Source organism: Ahaetulla prasina, chromosome 1 (assembly GCF_028640845.1).
Source record: "Ahaetulla prasina isolate Xishuangbanna chromosome 1, ASM2864084v1, whole genome shotgun sequence".
In the NCBI taxonomy this organism is placed as follows: domain Eukaryota; kingdom Metazoa; phylum Chordata; class Lepidosauria; order Squamata; family Colubridae; genus Ahaetulla; species Ahaetulla prasina.
In genome coordinates, this window is record NC_080539.1 from 349556773 (window position 1) to 349572351 (window position 15579).

General features: G+C 40.5%; 2 protein-coding genes across 6 annotated transcripts in view; one reads left to right on the forward strand and one right to left on the reverse strand.

The window, feature by feature from the left end:
- Positions 1–7035: 7035 nt before the first annotated feature.
- Positions 7036–9756, reverse strand: IMP3 (IMP U3 small nucleolar ribonucleoprotein 3). 2 transcript variants are annotated; one of them, XM_058163033.1, is made up of 3 exons: positions 9507–9756; positions 9028–9169; positions 7036–8373 (listed from the first exon to the last, which is right to left on the reverse strand). In XM_058163033.1, the coding sequence occupies exon 3, from the start codon at positions 8353–8355 to the stop codon at positions 7792–7794; it is 564 nt and encodes a 187-aa protein (XP_058019016.1). In that variant the 5' UTR covers positions 8356–8373; positions 9028–9169; positions 9507–9756; the 3' UTR covers positions 7036–7791. The 2 variants fall into 2 exon arrangements, with proteins under 2 accessions (XP_058019016.1, XP_058019015.1); XM_058163032.1 differs by lacking the exon at positions 9028–9169 and having other exon boundaries at positions 9507–9730.
- An 818-nt stretch (positions 9757–10574) lies between these two features.
- DLGAP5 (DLG associated protein 5) overlaps positions 10575–15579 on the forward strand; it is a 30265-nt gene continuing 25260 nt past the window's right edge. For 2 of the 4 annotated variants that reach the window (XM_058163019.1, XM_058163022.1), the window contains exon 1: positions 10576–10794. The gene's annotated coding sequence lies outside the window, so the exon portion shown is untranslated. Of the gene's footprint in view, positions 10795–10872; positions 11005–11197; positions 11328–15579 lie in introns of those variants that run through there. The other 2 variants (XM_058163020.1, XM_058163021.1) reach the window with 2 other exon arrangements.

Consider the following 15579-nt stretch of genomic DNA (forward strand, 5'->3'; position numbering starts at 1 on the left):
ATGCTTGCTCCTGAGGTGGAAAACTATGGCAAATCAATTTAGACAGCGTACTAAAAAGCAGAGACATCACCCTGCCAACAAAAGTGCGTATAGTCAAGGCTATGGTTTTCCCAGTTGCAATGTATGGCTGTGAAAGTTGAACCATGAGAAAGGCTGAGCGCCAAAGAATTGAGGCCTTTGAACTCTGGTGCTGGAGAAGACTCCTGCGAGTCCCTTGGACTGCAAAGCGAACAAACAAGTCAATCCTAGAGGAGATCAACCCTGAGTGCTCTTTAGAAGGCCAGATCCTGAAGATGAAACTGAAATGCTTTGGTCATTATATAGCTATTTCATTTCATGTTAATGCCTATATATACTGATATGACAAAATAAAAAATAAATGAGAAAGAAGGACTCACTGGAGAAGAGCCTAATGCTGGGAAAGATTGAGGGTAAAAGAAGAAGGGGACGACAGAGAATGAGGTGGCTGGATGGAGTCACTGAAGCAGTAGGCATGAGTTTAAATGGGTTCCAGAGGATGGTAGAGGACAGAAAAGCCTGGAGGAACATTGTCCATGGGGTCAGACACGACTTTGCAACTAACAACTACAACAACAAAACCAGATTATAGTTTAATGTGGAATTTCATGTTCCTAATCATACCTTCTTTATTTTTCAATTACTGTATGCACATTCCTTCTGATCAGTTCAATCTACATCTATGCTTTTTTTAAAAAATATTAAGGTGAAACATTTGATATGTACATTCTGTAGGTGTGAAGTCAGTCTGCTTTTACAGTAATCCAAATGGAAGCTACTACTCAGTCATTTGAATCAGACTTTTCTGAAGAAATATAATGGTTTTGGCCTGTATGCAGCTAATAGATCTTCCGTCTCTCTGTCTGTCTCTCTCTGTGTCTGCCTGTCCACCCATCCATCTATCTAATCTACCTCTATATCTATTTTTAAGCGCGAGCTCAAAACCTTTTTCTTTCATCAAGCAGGGCTGGCCTAATGATTAATTTTATATTGAGGGTTTTTAGTGGGTTTTTAAGGGGTTTTAATTTATTTATTAACTTTTTATTCAGTAATTTTAACATGCAGCTTATTGAATCAGATTTTTAATTGAATATTGTATTTTAAAATTTTTCGATATCTATGTTTTATTTATGCTGTACACCGCCCTGAGTCCTCGGAGAAGGGCGGTATAAAAATATGAAATAAATAAATAAATATCTAAACATTTATATAGATAAAATGGGCCAAGGAATTTGAGGAATCACCCATCTTCCATGGTGTCTGCCCATCCAGTAAAAGCTGGCAGAGTTGGCTTTCTTTGGTTCACCTCAATTCAACAGTGCCATCTATTGGGACCCAGGAAGAATGCCTTCTTCGCCACAATGCCTGCCCTCTAGAAATCCATGTTGAAAGAGTTTTGCAGAAAGTTGAGATAGATGTTTTAAACAACAACTTCTTCCACTGTACTATTTAATTCTTCAAAGGTTCTTGTTAAATGCATTTTTCTGGAACATAAAAAATCTGAATAAGAGAACTTCAGTTAGGGTTCCATCTGTACGTGTGAAGGCAGGGGTGAAATCTAAAAATTTTCCCTACCGGTCCTGTGGACGTGGCTTAATTGGTGGGCGTGGTTTGGTGGTCAGGTGACCGGGTTGGCGTGACCAATAATAATAAATAAAAATAATAAAGTACACAAAACAATAAGAGATACCAAAAACCAACTTTCATACTTTACCCACACACAACGCAACACAACTGACTCACACACAATGTAAAAGTAGCTGCACTTCACCCAAAATGGTTCCTGCTTGTTGCAGGGGCCATTCACACAGCCACAAAAAGCTCAAAAACCAACTTTCACACTTTACACACACACAGCACAACACAACTGACTCACACACAACACACACACAAAATGCCACATACAGCTTTGTGAGATTTTGTGTGTTTGTGTAGTTAGAGTGAAACACTACAGAAACACACAAAATCTCAGAAAGCTGCACAAATATTTTATTTTATTATTTTATTTAATTTACATTTTTAGATAAAAACAGCTAAATTTTAAACTTCCTTAACTTTAAATTGCTATGTTTAAAAAAAATAAAACTCCTAAAAAAAACCCCAATTAACTATTTTTTTAAAACTCCCCCCACCCGTTACTTATCCAATTGAAGGGACAAGGCAGGCAGATTGAGTTGCTAGCTGATGCAACTGATTGCAGCAGTCGAAGCAAGACAGGAATAGCAGGAAAGAAGCAGGAAGCTGCCAAGTAGGCAAGTGGGGACCAGGTGATTGGGTGGGCATGGGGAGGGGTGGGGCAGGGATTTTTGCTACCAGTTCTCCAAACTACCCACCCCCATCGCTACCTGATTGCCCGATCTGGTCCGAACCGGGAGCATTTCACCCGTGTGAAGGTCAAGCAAGCAGAGTTATTGGACTTGAGTTACCTCACAGGCATTGTACCAATAACTTTGGGGCTTACCTGTTCTCAGTAGTCTTCACTAGTTCTCTGGTTGAAGTTGAAAAATGACAACACTTTAAATGACAACCCTCATGATCTATTATAGAATAAGTTTGTCTCACCTAAGCTGTTCTTACAGAAAAAACAACTTTTAAGTAAGCACCAATAACAAATATATAGTTTTATCGCCAGATAATTTTTAAATAAATTTGCTACAATTCATAGCTTTATAGAATTGGAAGGTATCACAAAAGTCATTTAATCTGTTCCTATCAGAGAAAACAAGTTCAATTAAGCACCAATAATAAATATACAGTTTTATGTATAAATTTTTAATAATTTTCTTCAAATTCGTAGAATTATAGAGTTGGAAGGAATAAAAAAAGTCATTTAATCCATGGGTCCCTTACCCCGGGCCATGGACCGGGACCAGGACTGGTCCATGGCTTGTTAGGAACTGGGCTGCCCAACTGGAGGTGATGGTGGGGGAAAGCTAGCAAAACTGAAACCATTCCCCTCCCATCCATGGAAAAATTATCTTCCAAGAAACCAGTTCCTAGTGACAAAAAGGTTGGGGGACACTGATAAATCTTATCTCCTTGCTTAATACACGGTCTATTACTGCATTGCTGAAAAAATTATTTTTGTTTGAAGATACCTCTTGTAACTTTCTATCCTTGCTTCCATCATGTTCATATACTGCCTCACACCTCAGTTTTTGTTCTCTAAGCTTTTCACCTTTTTGAACTCTCAATTCCATACAACCAGAACTTTCTCAATCTGTCTTCCTTTTAATCTATTTACTGTTCTTTTGTATATTAGTTTTGCAATTTGATCCTCTTTCACTTTATATGTATAACCAAATTTGTACTTGCAACCAGTTATCTCTGAGCATAGTTTAGATAGAAAACCATAAAATATAACACAACACTACTTTAGACTTATTAAGCAAACAGATAACATTCCTCTGCAAAGTTAATTATAGCTATACCATCCAAGCCTAGACTCTCTTACCTTCATTAACCTCTTTTACTTGTAAGAACCAGCAAATGGAATGAGGCTTTGGCCTGAGAACTAAAAAGGCATTGTAACTGAAGTGTTGCCTGAATACAGTAGTGTAATCCAAGGTTCTCTAAGCATGTCTATATTTGCAACGTATACCATTAGCTTAGTATATATGTACTTAGTCATTGCCAGTTGGGCAGTATATAAATAATACTACGTATTTATTAAATTATATATAATTTATTATTATTAATAATAAAAGTAAGCAGTGGAATGGCTTGTCTCCGAAAGTTGTGGATGATTCATCACTGGAGATTTTTAACAAGAGGTTGAACAGCCGTTTATCAGGAATAATATAGGGCAGTGATGGCGATCCTTTTGGCACTGAGTGCGCAAACCAGAACATGCGTGTGCGTGCGCATGTCTACACACCGGAATGCCGGAAGACCAGCTGGCCAGTGCATGCGGGCATGCACCAGCCAGCTGGTCTTCAGGTTTCCAGCACTTCAGCACGTGCGCAAAGACCAATCAGTACACATGTGCATGCCGGCAAACCAGAAGACCAGCTAGCGATGGCGCACGGGCCCACAGTGAGGGCTCTGTGTGCCACCTCTAACACGCATGCCATAGGTTCACCATCATGGACATAGCATCTCCTGCTTGAGCAGAACTTGGACTAGAAGACCTCCAAGCTCCGTTCCAACTCTGTTATTCTGTTAATATGATAATAAAATAAACGTATCCCTCTGTGTTTGTAAATACTAGTACAGTACTAATGCTACCACTACCACTATCCAGAATTAAAAAGGAGCCAATTTTCCCTCTGTTAGTCAAGTTGCCAGTTGGCTTTCCTCTGGTTGGCAAAGCCTCCCCTTCTATCACTAATCTCTGTGGGATCATCTACAAAGAGTAGACAAGGTCCTGCTATACCTCCTCTTGTTTGTCAGCCATAACATTTCCCAAATGATGCCCTTCTCCGCTTCAGATTGCAGGAACAAAACAAAGTTTCAGCAGTATAATACTGGCATGTCCATTTTAAATTAACCAGTTCTACCAGTTACTAAAACCAGCAATTCATCTTCAACAGCCAGAACTGCTGTGAGTCTCTTAGATGTCAGCCAGTATATACTGTATCTTTCTTAAGTTCTCTTCCCTAAAGTTCCTGATTTAAGATTTTACCAGCCGAATACCTTTGTTTTTGCATGTGTGCAAAGATATACAAAAATGACAACATGACCACTACAGTCATTTACATTCAGCTTATATTCATTCATTACTTGCTACTTCTTTTTTTACCCTACACATTCTTAAGGAACACATTCCCACTGTATTCAACTTTGTTTCTTCTGACATATCTAACTTGCAGACCAATGTAACAAAATAGCCTTGTACTCTTATAAATAACCCTTCCAGCTTCTTTTGACATTCATTCCACTCAACAAATGCATAGATGCACTACTTTTTACCCATAGCTGCATGTTTTAAAATTAAGGTGGCTTTAAATTGGCCACCTTTATAGGGATATAAAATGTATTTAGTAGGTCACTAACTATATATTTCACTTCGTATATTTTTCAGTGGAAATTACCTTTGTTTTTTTATTTTCAATTTGTTACCGTAGTAACTTCAAGAATCTCATCTATTGGTATCAGTGTTTGCCACAATTCCTCAATATCTCAGTCTCCCTATTAAAAAAAAATTAAGCATTAATTAATTAATTCAGACACCTCAGTCATTTAAACAAATCTAAGCAACCAATTCAAGCCCAACTACTCCTATAGTAAAAAATAGCTGTCATTATTTCATTCGTTTCTTTGCAGTCTTAACATTTCTTCATACAACAATCCAAATTGCTTGTCAACATTCTATTGACTTACTGTTATTTTTGATTATCTTTAGTAGATTTTATCTTCTTTCTTATATGGGGTTGTTGTTGTTAGTTGCAAAGTCGTGTTCAACTCATCGCGACCCCATGACATTCCTCCAGGCCTTCCTGTCCTCTACCATCCTCTGGAGTCGATTTATGCTCGTACTTTTCCCTTAAATAATACTTTCCGAAAAGGCCTTAAAAACATGATTATTTCCCCAAACATTGGGGTCAAGATGAGTAGTTCCCATAGAGAATATGTGAGCCAGGTCACATAGTGTTACTATTTATTCTTGATTACTGTTTCAATTTGGTTATTTCTTATGAGCTGTCCAGTCGTATTGCTCAAGTTGGGCAGATACACGCATATGTAACTTTGATTAATGGGGTCTAAGAAAATAACTTCCTCTGCTGTTGCTTTCACCTTATGAAATGTCATCCCCCTGGAGGTGAGATTGGCCCAGTTTTCCTGGCCTTATGTGTGGGCATCCAGGAACGCCATGCGGCCTTGAGCGTGGTTGATGCCTTGAGGGTGCTTCTTCCACCTTTCAACTTATCTTTTAACTTTTGTTTTTGTCTTGTTCCATATCCTGTTTTATGTGTATTTTAACTGTACCTTTTTATATTTTATTTACCTGGAATCTGTCCAGTCACCTACGTAGCAAGATGGGTGATACCTAAATTTGATAAATAAATGTGATCAATATTGACCACCAGGAGTTATTAAAGTAGCATTTATTATTTTCATATATTTTTAATATATATTTCCATATTATTTTCATGTTTGAGGGTTGATGAACAAGCTCAAAGTTCATAAAGGTATTGATGAGCTGAAGAATTTGGGGACCTCTGCTCTAACTAATCAATCTTAAGTGTGAATCCAACCAGCTCTAATTTTTCAATAAACAATGGCTTAGCATATTGTGTAAAAACACCTTTAATATACTCTTCAATTCCCTTTAAGGAAAAAAATGCCTTTCTCAATGCATTCTGCAAATGATTTGTTTTCCATCCTGTTTCATGTGTATTTTAACTGTACCTTTTTATATGATTTTATTTACCTGGAATCTGTCCAGTCACCTAGGTAGCAAGATGGGTGGTACCTAAATTTGATAAATAAATGTGATCAATATTGACCACCAGGAGTTATTAAAGTAGCATTTATTATTTTCATGTTTGAGGGTTGATGAACAAGCTCAAAGTTCATAAAGGTATTGATGAGCTGAGCTCCACTTGTGTAAGTAGCAGTCACTCGCATACAACCATCCCCTCCCCGCTCCATGGGGCATTCAGAACTGGCCATGGCCTGTTTGGAACGGGATCACACAAGCAGTGGGCGAGTGCACATGCATCTCCACTTGTCCGAGTGGCAGGCGCTTGCATGCAAAGTTCCACTTGTGCAACAGTGGGCATTTGTGTGCTAAGCTCCATTTGTGTGAATGCAAATAGAGTTGCATGTGCTTGCTTCTCTTCCCCCCCCCCCCCCCCGCCTCCCAGTTGAGCCACCAAGCCAGAAAGGTTGAGGTCAGCTGCTCTAGGACAAAAGTTATCATTATCAACTGCATTTCAGTAACTACAGGTAATGTGCAGTTTGGAAATATCTTAAAACTTCCTTGTTTTTTTAGAGCAGATAGGAGAAGTGCATATAACAATGAAAAGAAACAGGATTATAATATATATGTGAACAAATAGAAGCAAGGCCATCTATAAGCAAAAATTTTTTACAGAGAACACAAAGATTTTAAATAGCTTTATGCTTCAAAATTGAACTCAAAATTAATATTTTGAGGTATTACACAATATTATAACCATAATCAGAGTAAAATTCTTTCCATTATTGTAGATATTATGGATAAGATAAAGACGTACAGTCAATAACCAGTTCAAAACCTTAAGTTCTAGCCAACAATTTAACGTTGGCATAACAGCTTGTACACTAATAGAGAACATGTTACTATAGAAACAAACAGAATATAAAGTTGTTGAGATGCCAAGAAAAAAAAATCTTAAAATAATGACTGCATAGATTTGTTGTAGGCAGCCATCCAAATCTTGATCAAAAGGGAATAATAAAGTCTGTTTTAATTAAAGCATTCTAGATGGAACATTTGATACCATCTTCTGGAAAGAGGTCAGATGCAATCCAATTATTAATCTTCACTGTGATCCAAATGAAATCAATAAAAATGAACATATAGGATGTTTTACAAGATGCCCGTATGAGATTGCTGTCCTCAACTTCTTTCTGATAGAAACCCTAACCATACACTTATAAAAATTGCACCTGATCACAAAAGGTTGTGGTTTGGTTTAGTCTGTATACAACTACATACTGTTTGCACAACTAAACAAGCAAAACAAATAAAAGACAGAAATGTACTAGCAGGATACCTCCTGAAGCCAACTGAGTTAAATATTTAAGGTGTAATCACTCAAATGGTTAACCAAAGAAAAGTTGTTCTTAACAAATGAAGTCAAAATCATCCCGTTCCTGATTGTAGTTGAGTACATGTTGTCGGATGCGAGAGGAATCAGTCCAGGTAATAAAGTCCTCCATGGCCCTGGTCACCAAGAATGCAGGGTCTGTTACAACTTCTGGCCCTACCCGAATATGTCCCTGCTCCACAAAGGTCACAGCAGATTTCAAGTTTTGCGCCATACGGAGCTTTATGAGCAGACAAGGCAAACGGCGACGGCAGAAGGAAGAGGCTGAGACTCGATCACACTGCTCAAGAGAGCTCTTAGAGGGTACCACACCCATGGCATAAAGTTTATTCAGAAGAGCAGCAGTGCTCTTAGTGCGGAAACCTGCTGATTCTGGTACATCACCCAGGTCTCTGATTCGGCGTGCTAGTTCCCGAACTGCCCGACTAAGCTGATTGTAGCGAGTGTAATCTTCCCTCCGCTGTATACGAAAACGGCGAAGCACACGTAGCTCAGCTAGATTGCCTGATGCAGCTTCCCAGTTCACCAGGTCTAGCTTCTTGAGAAGCTTCTCCTCATGAAATTTCAGTTTGCGCACCATGTTCTTCTCTTCGATTGCCTCAAGGAGAGAAACACATTTAACTTATTTTTACACACTACGACATGCCTTCAAAGACCAAACTGTTCTACGTTCAGGAATATAAACACGTTTAAAAAACAAATTAAAAATAGCTGCTGCTCACAATTAATAAACCCGATACAAGAAGGTATCAGGTTTGTACCAATGCAGCTGACAAGTTTGTAACAACATACCAGAACCTTGTGAAAAAGCTGCATCTTTTACCTACCGATCACTATTTAAGAGATTTTATATAGGTAAGAAGGATCTTCTTCTTGTGCCATATCTGTCATCAGATGTTGGCAATCCTATTTTTGTCAACAGCTGCATGAAAAAGTGCTGCTGAGTTTTGTCCAAACCAGTCCCTTAGGTTTTAAAGCCATGATATTCTTCTTCTGCCTGGACCTCGTTTGCCTTCAATCTTTCCCTGGAGGATTAAGTGAAGGCTGCGTATTTTTCTGGGTGTCACAACACATATCCAAAATATCCTAACTTTTGCTTTTTAATGGCTTTGATGACTTCCCTTTGCTTTCCCCAAGCGGCTTATCACCTCCTCATTTCTGGTTTTGTTAACCCAGTTTATACGTAACAGCCGTATAAGAAGGGATAGGATAAGTTAAAGCAAAGAAAGAAAATATGTGGACCAAATCTTACTTGAAAAGATTTTGAAGCAGTTTTAACACACAATACTTAACACACTTCTTCTGGAGTGGGCTCCCTTAACTTCGAAGTTGATATGCACAGGGTGCATTCCCCCAGAGGTGGTTTCAACAGGTTCTGACCAGTTCTGGAGAACCTGGTAGCAGAAATTTTGAGTAGTTTGGAGAACCGGTAGTAAAAATTCTGACTGGCCCCACTCTCATCTATTCTCTGCCTCCCAAGTCCCAGCTGATCCGGAGAAAATGGGGATTTTGCAGTAACTTTCCCCTGGAGTGGGGAGGGAATGGAGATTTTACAGTATCCTTCCCCTGCCATACCAACCAAGCCATGCCCACCAAGCCATGCCACGGCCATCAAGCCACACCCACAGAACCGGTAGTAAAAAAATTTGAAACCCACCACTAATTCCTCCCCTTCCCTTCCCCGTGTTTGGCTATCCAAAAAGCGGCATGTGCTCATCAAATTCTACTCACCCGCTTGTTATGCCTTCAATAAGAAAAAAACAAAATCAAATCAAAAACCCTGACACGTAAAAATGCCGAACTCGCAGTTCAGCGCAGAGCCGGAACGTAACACGAATTTCCCACGCGGGAGAAGGAAGCAGCAACGACTTCCTGTTCCGGTTCCGGCACGCCAGACAAGCCCCGGTTTTTCTGAGCATAGACTTATGAAACAAGATGGGATTCACACCGGTCACTCCCGGGTTGGCTTGCGATTTCCTTAGCATGCAACAGCAGCCAAGCGGAAAGCGAGGCAAGAAAGGCTTAAAGAACTTTTACTGCAGTCTGTTAGAATCATTATTAGAATCTGTTTTGCGGAAGCAATTGGGAGGTGGGGTAATTATTTTGTGGAGTTTACGAAACGCCTTTCCAGTCGTTCCAGTTGCTTCGAGGGGCAAGCAATAAGCACGATCAAAACAGCAAGAAAAAAAAACCCTGCCATTCCTATGACGACCCACAGGTGCTTTTTTTCAAGAGGCAACTGGACTTTCTGCTTTTTTTCAAAAAATCTGAAAGTCCAGTTGCCTCTTAAAAAAAGCACCTTTGGGGCAACCATGACCTTGATGACTGCGACTCTCCATAGACGTTCCTATGACGAGGAATCATAAAGCCCTTATCCTATTCCCTAATAGTAATCGGGCAGAATTGGAACCAAGGGGCTGAACAGTGTTTTTCCAGCAATCAGAACGATCCTAAATGCTAATTCTCAAGGGAAGAATATAAGAAATGCAAAAAAACAAAAACCCTCCCAGAGGGCTAAAATATTTTTCTCCAGTTAAGGAAACGGAAAATTGAAGGGCTGCAACTTTTCCACAATACTTATTACTCCCTCCCTCTGCCTTCTGTGATTTAGGATTGTCACTGTCACATCTGAACACAAGTATGGTAACGTTTCCCGCCTTCACTTCCTTTACGCCCAACTGCTCCCAGGAAAAAAGAAATAACATGACCGGAGAAGCAGCAACAATCGAGATATGAAATGTTCGAACCAATCCGGGCTTTGGTGAGGCTGAACTTTTTAATTAGGGCACCAATAAAAGCCCCGCACCGTCATCCAATCACATCTCTCCAATAGGAGACGGACCGACGTCAGACAATAAGAATATAGCCAATGAAAACGCAGTATTGTTGTCTCAACGGCCAATCGGAAACGGTAACAAAAAATTTGAACCGGAGCTCTGACCCAAGCCTGCTCGGTTGATCAGCCGTTCGAGCTCGCGCGTGGATCTAACGGAGGGCGGACGTTGCGTGTGGCCGTGAGGTATGGCGTGGACGATTCAGAAATGGATGTGGGTTGGGGTTATGTGGTTGGGGGGGGGGGACTGGTGAGACGTGGGGTTAGGCACTGGCGTCGGGGCGGAGGAAGACCAAGTCTTCTGGATCTACCTGCATGTATTTCGAAGCGGACGTTTGGTCTGGTAGTTTGAGCAGGACAGAGTTGAAAGGGACCTCGTAAACCTTTCCTCCTCAGGTAGGAGACCATTTCAGATAAGTTGACCGTCCAGTCTCCTTAAAAGCTTCCAGCGATGAAGCAGCCACAACCTCTGAAGGCGAGCCGATCCAATGGTTGATTGTTCTCACTGTCAGGAATTTTTTTTCCCGATTTCGAGTTTGGTTCTCTCCTTGCTTAGTGTCCATCCTTTGTTTCTTGCCTTGCCTTCTAGTGCTTTGGAAAACAGATTGATTCCCCTCTTCTTTGTGGCAGCCGCTCAAATATTGCAACGCCATCATCAAGTCAGCTTTAGTTCTTCTTTTCAGTACACAAGACATACTCAGTTGGTGCAACTGTTCTTGGTATGTTTTAGCCTCCATTGTCCCTTCATCATCTTTTTTTTTTGTTTACATTTATACCCCGCCCTTCTCCGAAGACTCAGGGCGGCTTACAATGTATAAGGCAATAGTCTCATTCTATTTGTATGTTTTTTTACAAAGTCAACTTATTGCCCCCCCAACAATCTGGGTCCTCATTTTACCTACCTTATAAAGGGTGGAAGGCTGAGTCAACCTTGGGCCGGGCTCATCTTTGCTGCTCTTCTCAATAATCATCATCATCATCTTTATTGTCACTGCACAACATATGTACAATGAGATTGGTGGAGCTCCCTCAGTGCACCTCTTCTCTGAGCAATTTAAGGCATCAAGCTAGAGACCAGAAGACAGTTCTAGAACTCCCTTAGACCTGAAAGTTAACTGAGCTTACTTTGAGCCAGTCACTCCCTCAACCCAATCCACCTCAGAAGTTGTTGTTGTGGGGAAAATAGGAAGAGAAATGTATTCATATTGATTTGTTGCCTGGAGACATTTATACAAAACAATAGCAAGATAAAAACAATTTCAATCTCTTGCTGAAAGAGATTAAGAATCGCCTTGCAACAAGATGGGCCACAAACACATTTAATAAAATAAAAGGTTTAGTTAGCATTGGTGACTCTTTGTTGTTATTTTGTTACCATAAAGCATAAATAAAGAAGTATAAGAAACCTTAGCAACCCTTCCTGAGAAGCTGTGCTGGTCAGTTTCTGTGAATGCAATCTCAGAGCATGTTTAGTGGTATAAGAAACCAGACCAACATCATTGTGATTTAAACTTATGAGGACTTATGAGCCAGAGCCATCAGTGTTCTCCAGATACATTGCACTGTGACTACCAACATCCCATTTATAGTGGCCTTGGTTGTGCCAACTGGAGATGCTGGGATTGCATTATATTCTGTAATGGCTGCCTTTCTTTTAGCCTTTCACAAATATATGAGGAAGAAAACCAAATCTCTCCCAAAACTAGTAGAAGGGTTTCGGGAAGTAGAGTAAATGCCATTCAACTGAGGAAGTAACATTTCGTAACTTCATTAGTGTTAAGCTGAAAAGTAGGGATTTGCTAGGGAATTGGGTGTGCTACATCTCAGGTCCCATCTTCCCCTAGGGTAGTGGTTCTCAACCTTTATAGTGCTGCGACCCCTTTAATACAATTCCCCACGATGTGGCGACCCCAACCATAAAATTATTTTCGTTTTTAATTTATTGCACCTGAAGCCGTATTGGCTAGCGATCTGAACTGCTCGAGATTGCCTTGAGGACGGAGGCCTTAAAGCGGAGACTCCTCCCCTATTAAGTTTATCGCGCCTGAAGCCAGACTAGGCTAGCGATTGGGAGTGATTGCAGCTGGCTTGAGAGGGAGACATCAGAGCAAAGATTTCCCTCTTTTAATTCATCGCGCCTGAAGCCGAATTCGGCTAGCGATTTGAAGAGCCTGCAGCTGGCTTGTGGAGTCAACCATTGGAGCGCAATTCTTCAACTCACAAGTATACTTCCCAAATTTCCAATGGTCTTAGGCGACCCCTGGCAAATCGTCATTCGACCTCCAACGGGGTCCCGACCCACAGGTTGAGAACCGCTGCCCTAGGGGCTGCTATAATTCATTGCCTGCCATTAATGGAAAGTGTCCTTGAAGCCCAATATAGTAGCATAGAAAAGGGCATTGATTTCCCAGCAGAGCTTTAATTCCCAGCTATACTAAGAGAAGTAGAATTGCCCTCCCTACAGATTCTAAGGAAACTCCAGGATTGAAGACAGTTTATCACTGAACATAAATTGCTGTAGATCACTTTTGGTGGGGTCTATTGTTCTTCTGTAAGGTGGCTAAGATGCTTAGCTTGTCGACCGAAAGGTTGGCAGTTCAGCGGTTCGAATCCCTAGTGCCTTGTAATGGGGTGAGCTCCATTACTTGTCCCAGCTTCTGTCAAACTAGCAGTTCGAAAGCATATAAAAAATGCAAGTAGAAAAATAGGGACCACCTTTGGTGGGAAGGTAACAGTGTTCCGTGCACCTTTGACGTTTAGTCATGCCAGTCACATGACCATAGAGACATCTTCAGACAGTGCAGGCTCTTCAGCTTTGAAACGGAGATGAGCACCGCCCCCTAGAGTCGGGAACAACTAGCACATATGTGCAAGGGGAACCTTTACCTTTATTGTTCTTCTGCTTTGCTCTGAGAGGCAAGATGCTCAGCTAGATAAGCTGTAGTTCCAGTGCAGCCATTGTATTCTTCTGATGTTTGAATCGTGCATTTTGCATTTTACTTTGCAATAGGACAAGATGTTAGCAAAGAGACTATTTACATTCAGTTCTATTACTGTAGATTGCTAGATCTTGAGCTTTTACTTTTTTAAAATTTAAGAATAGGTACAGTATTTGAAAATACTGAAGTGTTTTTTTATGCATAAAGTCAAGGGAGGTTTTGGAAGATGCTTTAGGGCAGCTATCCCCAGCTAGACTTGATAGTGATAGAAGAGAATATTTTTAATTCAGGGTTGAACTTTAGGGTTCTGGGTGTTCTCCGAGTTGGGTGCTCTTGCAGATGTTTTATTATCAAACTTAGGTAACATCATCAATGCATTGATAATGATACAATTGATCAGAGATGTATATCTAGCTTGTGTGTTTTGGGGGGATCCATAAAAAATGGGGGGATCTTTTCATCTGCTACTGTTCTTGATTTGACCTTTCTTGGTAAGGTCACTAAGAGTTTGTTCAATCCAATTGATGTTCACTAGGAAGTAAGTTTCTTTGTCTTTCCATAATTCTTTGGCTTTTTGTATATATTGTGCTCTGACCATGCTAACTGTGGTTTGGCCTTTGTCTGCTGGTAAGATGATAATCGAATGGTCCTTCTTTAGGTTTTTGAGGACTGCTCTGCCCTCTGCTTTGAGTAGGTTCTGTTCCCCTTTCCTTCTGCTCTGTGATATGATAGTTTGTCTGATGCTTTCTTGCCTCTCTGTGAGAAGTCCTGGGTTTTAAAAGATTCTTCTAGGGCCGTTAAGACTTTTTTTTTTAATTTGCATTTATATCCCGCCCTTCTCCGAAGACTCAGGGCGGCTTACACTATGTCAAGCAATCGTCTTCATCCATTTGTATATTATATACAAAGTCAACTTATTGCCCCCAACAATCTGGGTCCTCATTTTACCTACCTTATAAAGGATGGAAGGCTGAGTCAACCTTGGACCTGGTGGGACTTAAACCTGCAATAATTCCAAGCAGCTGCTGTTAATAACAGACTGCATTAGCCTGTTGAGCCACCAGAGGCCCCTTCAAGTTGATTAGCATAATCTGTTTGAAAATTGAGGCCTTTTCTGTAGAATATTGTATTCTACAGTAGATAGTGGATGGCTGAACACATTGACCACTCATTCAGGCTCCCATGCCTCTTAGATTCTGAGATTTACTTTGAGTATTTTGGTTTGCAGTTTACATTTCCTTTTTCCAGCATGTCTCTGGGAAGTTGTCTTGATAGTGGTTGTCAGTCTTTCAATGTGCTCTGGTGCGATATCTCTTCTAAATGCTTCTTGAAGTTTTCCATGGCGTGCTGATATTTATTCAGTCTGAGGTGAATTTCTGTGATCATAAGACATATCATTTTTTGTCCACTTTCTTGGGCTATTTTCCATCCTGCTGTGCAGTTTATTGGAAGTTTGTATGTGAGATTGCATGCTGCCATAGGTATTCATGCAGAAAAAATAGTTCCTTGGTGGAAGTGTGCCTCCGTGCAAATGTCTCCCATTTGCGTGCTTTCCGGAAGTGTTTGCTGCCTATGTGGTACTGATAGAAGAGAATATTTGTAGCTCATGGTTGAACTATGGGATCCTTGGTGCTCTCTGAGATTGGTGGTTTTTTTAATGATATTACCTAGTTTGGTAATAAAACGTCTGCAGGAAATCATCAAGCTAAAGAGAGCACCAAAGAACCCACAGACATATAAAGACTACCTGTATAAAACGTTCATGTATGACAGGTAAAGGTAAAGGTAAAGGTTCCCCTTGCACATATGTCTAGTTGTTCCTGACTCTAGGGGGCAGTGTTCTTCTCCGTTTCAAAGCCGGAGAGCCACTGCTGTCCCAAGACGTCTCCGTGGTCATGTGGCTGGCATGACTAAATGCCAAAGGCACACGGAGCACTGTTACCTTCCTACCAAAGGTGGTCCCTATTTTTTCTACTTGCATTTTTTACGTGCTTTCAAACTGCTAGGTTGGCAGAAGTCATGTATGATATAA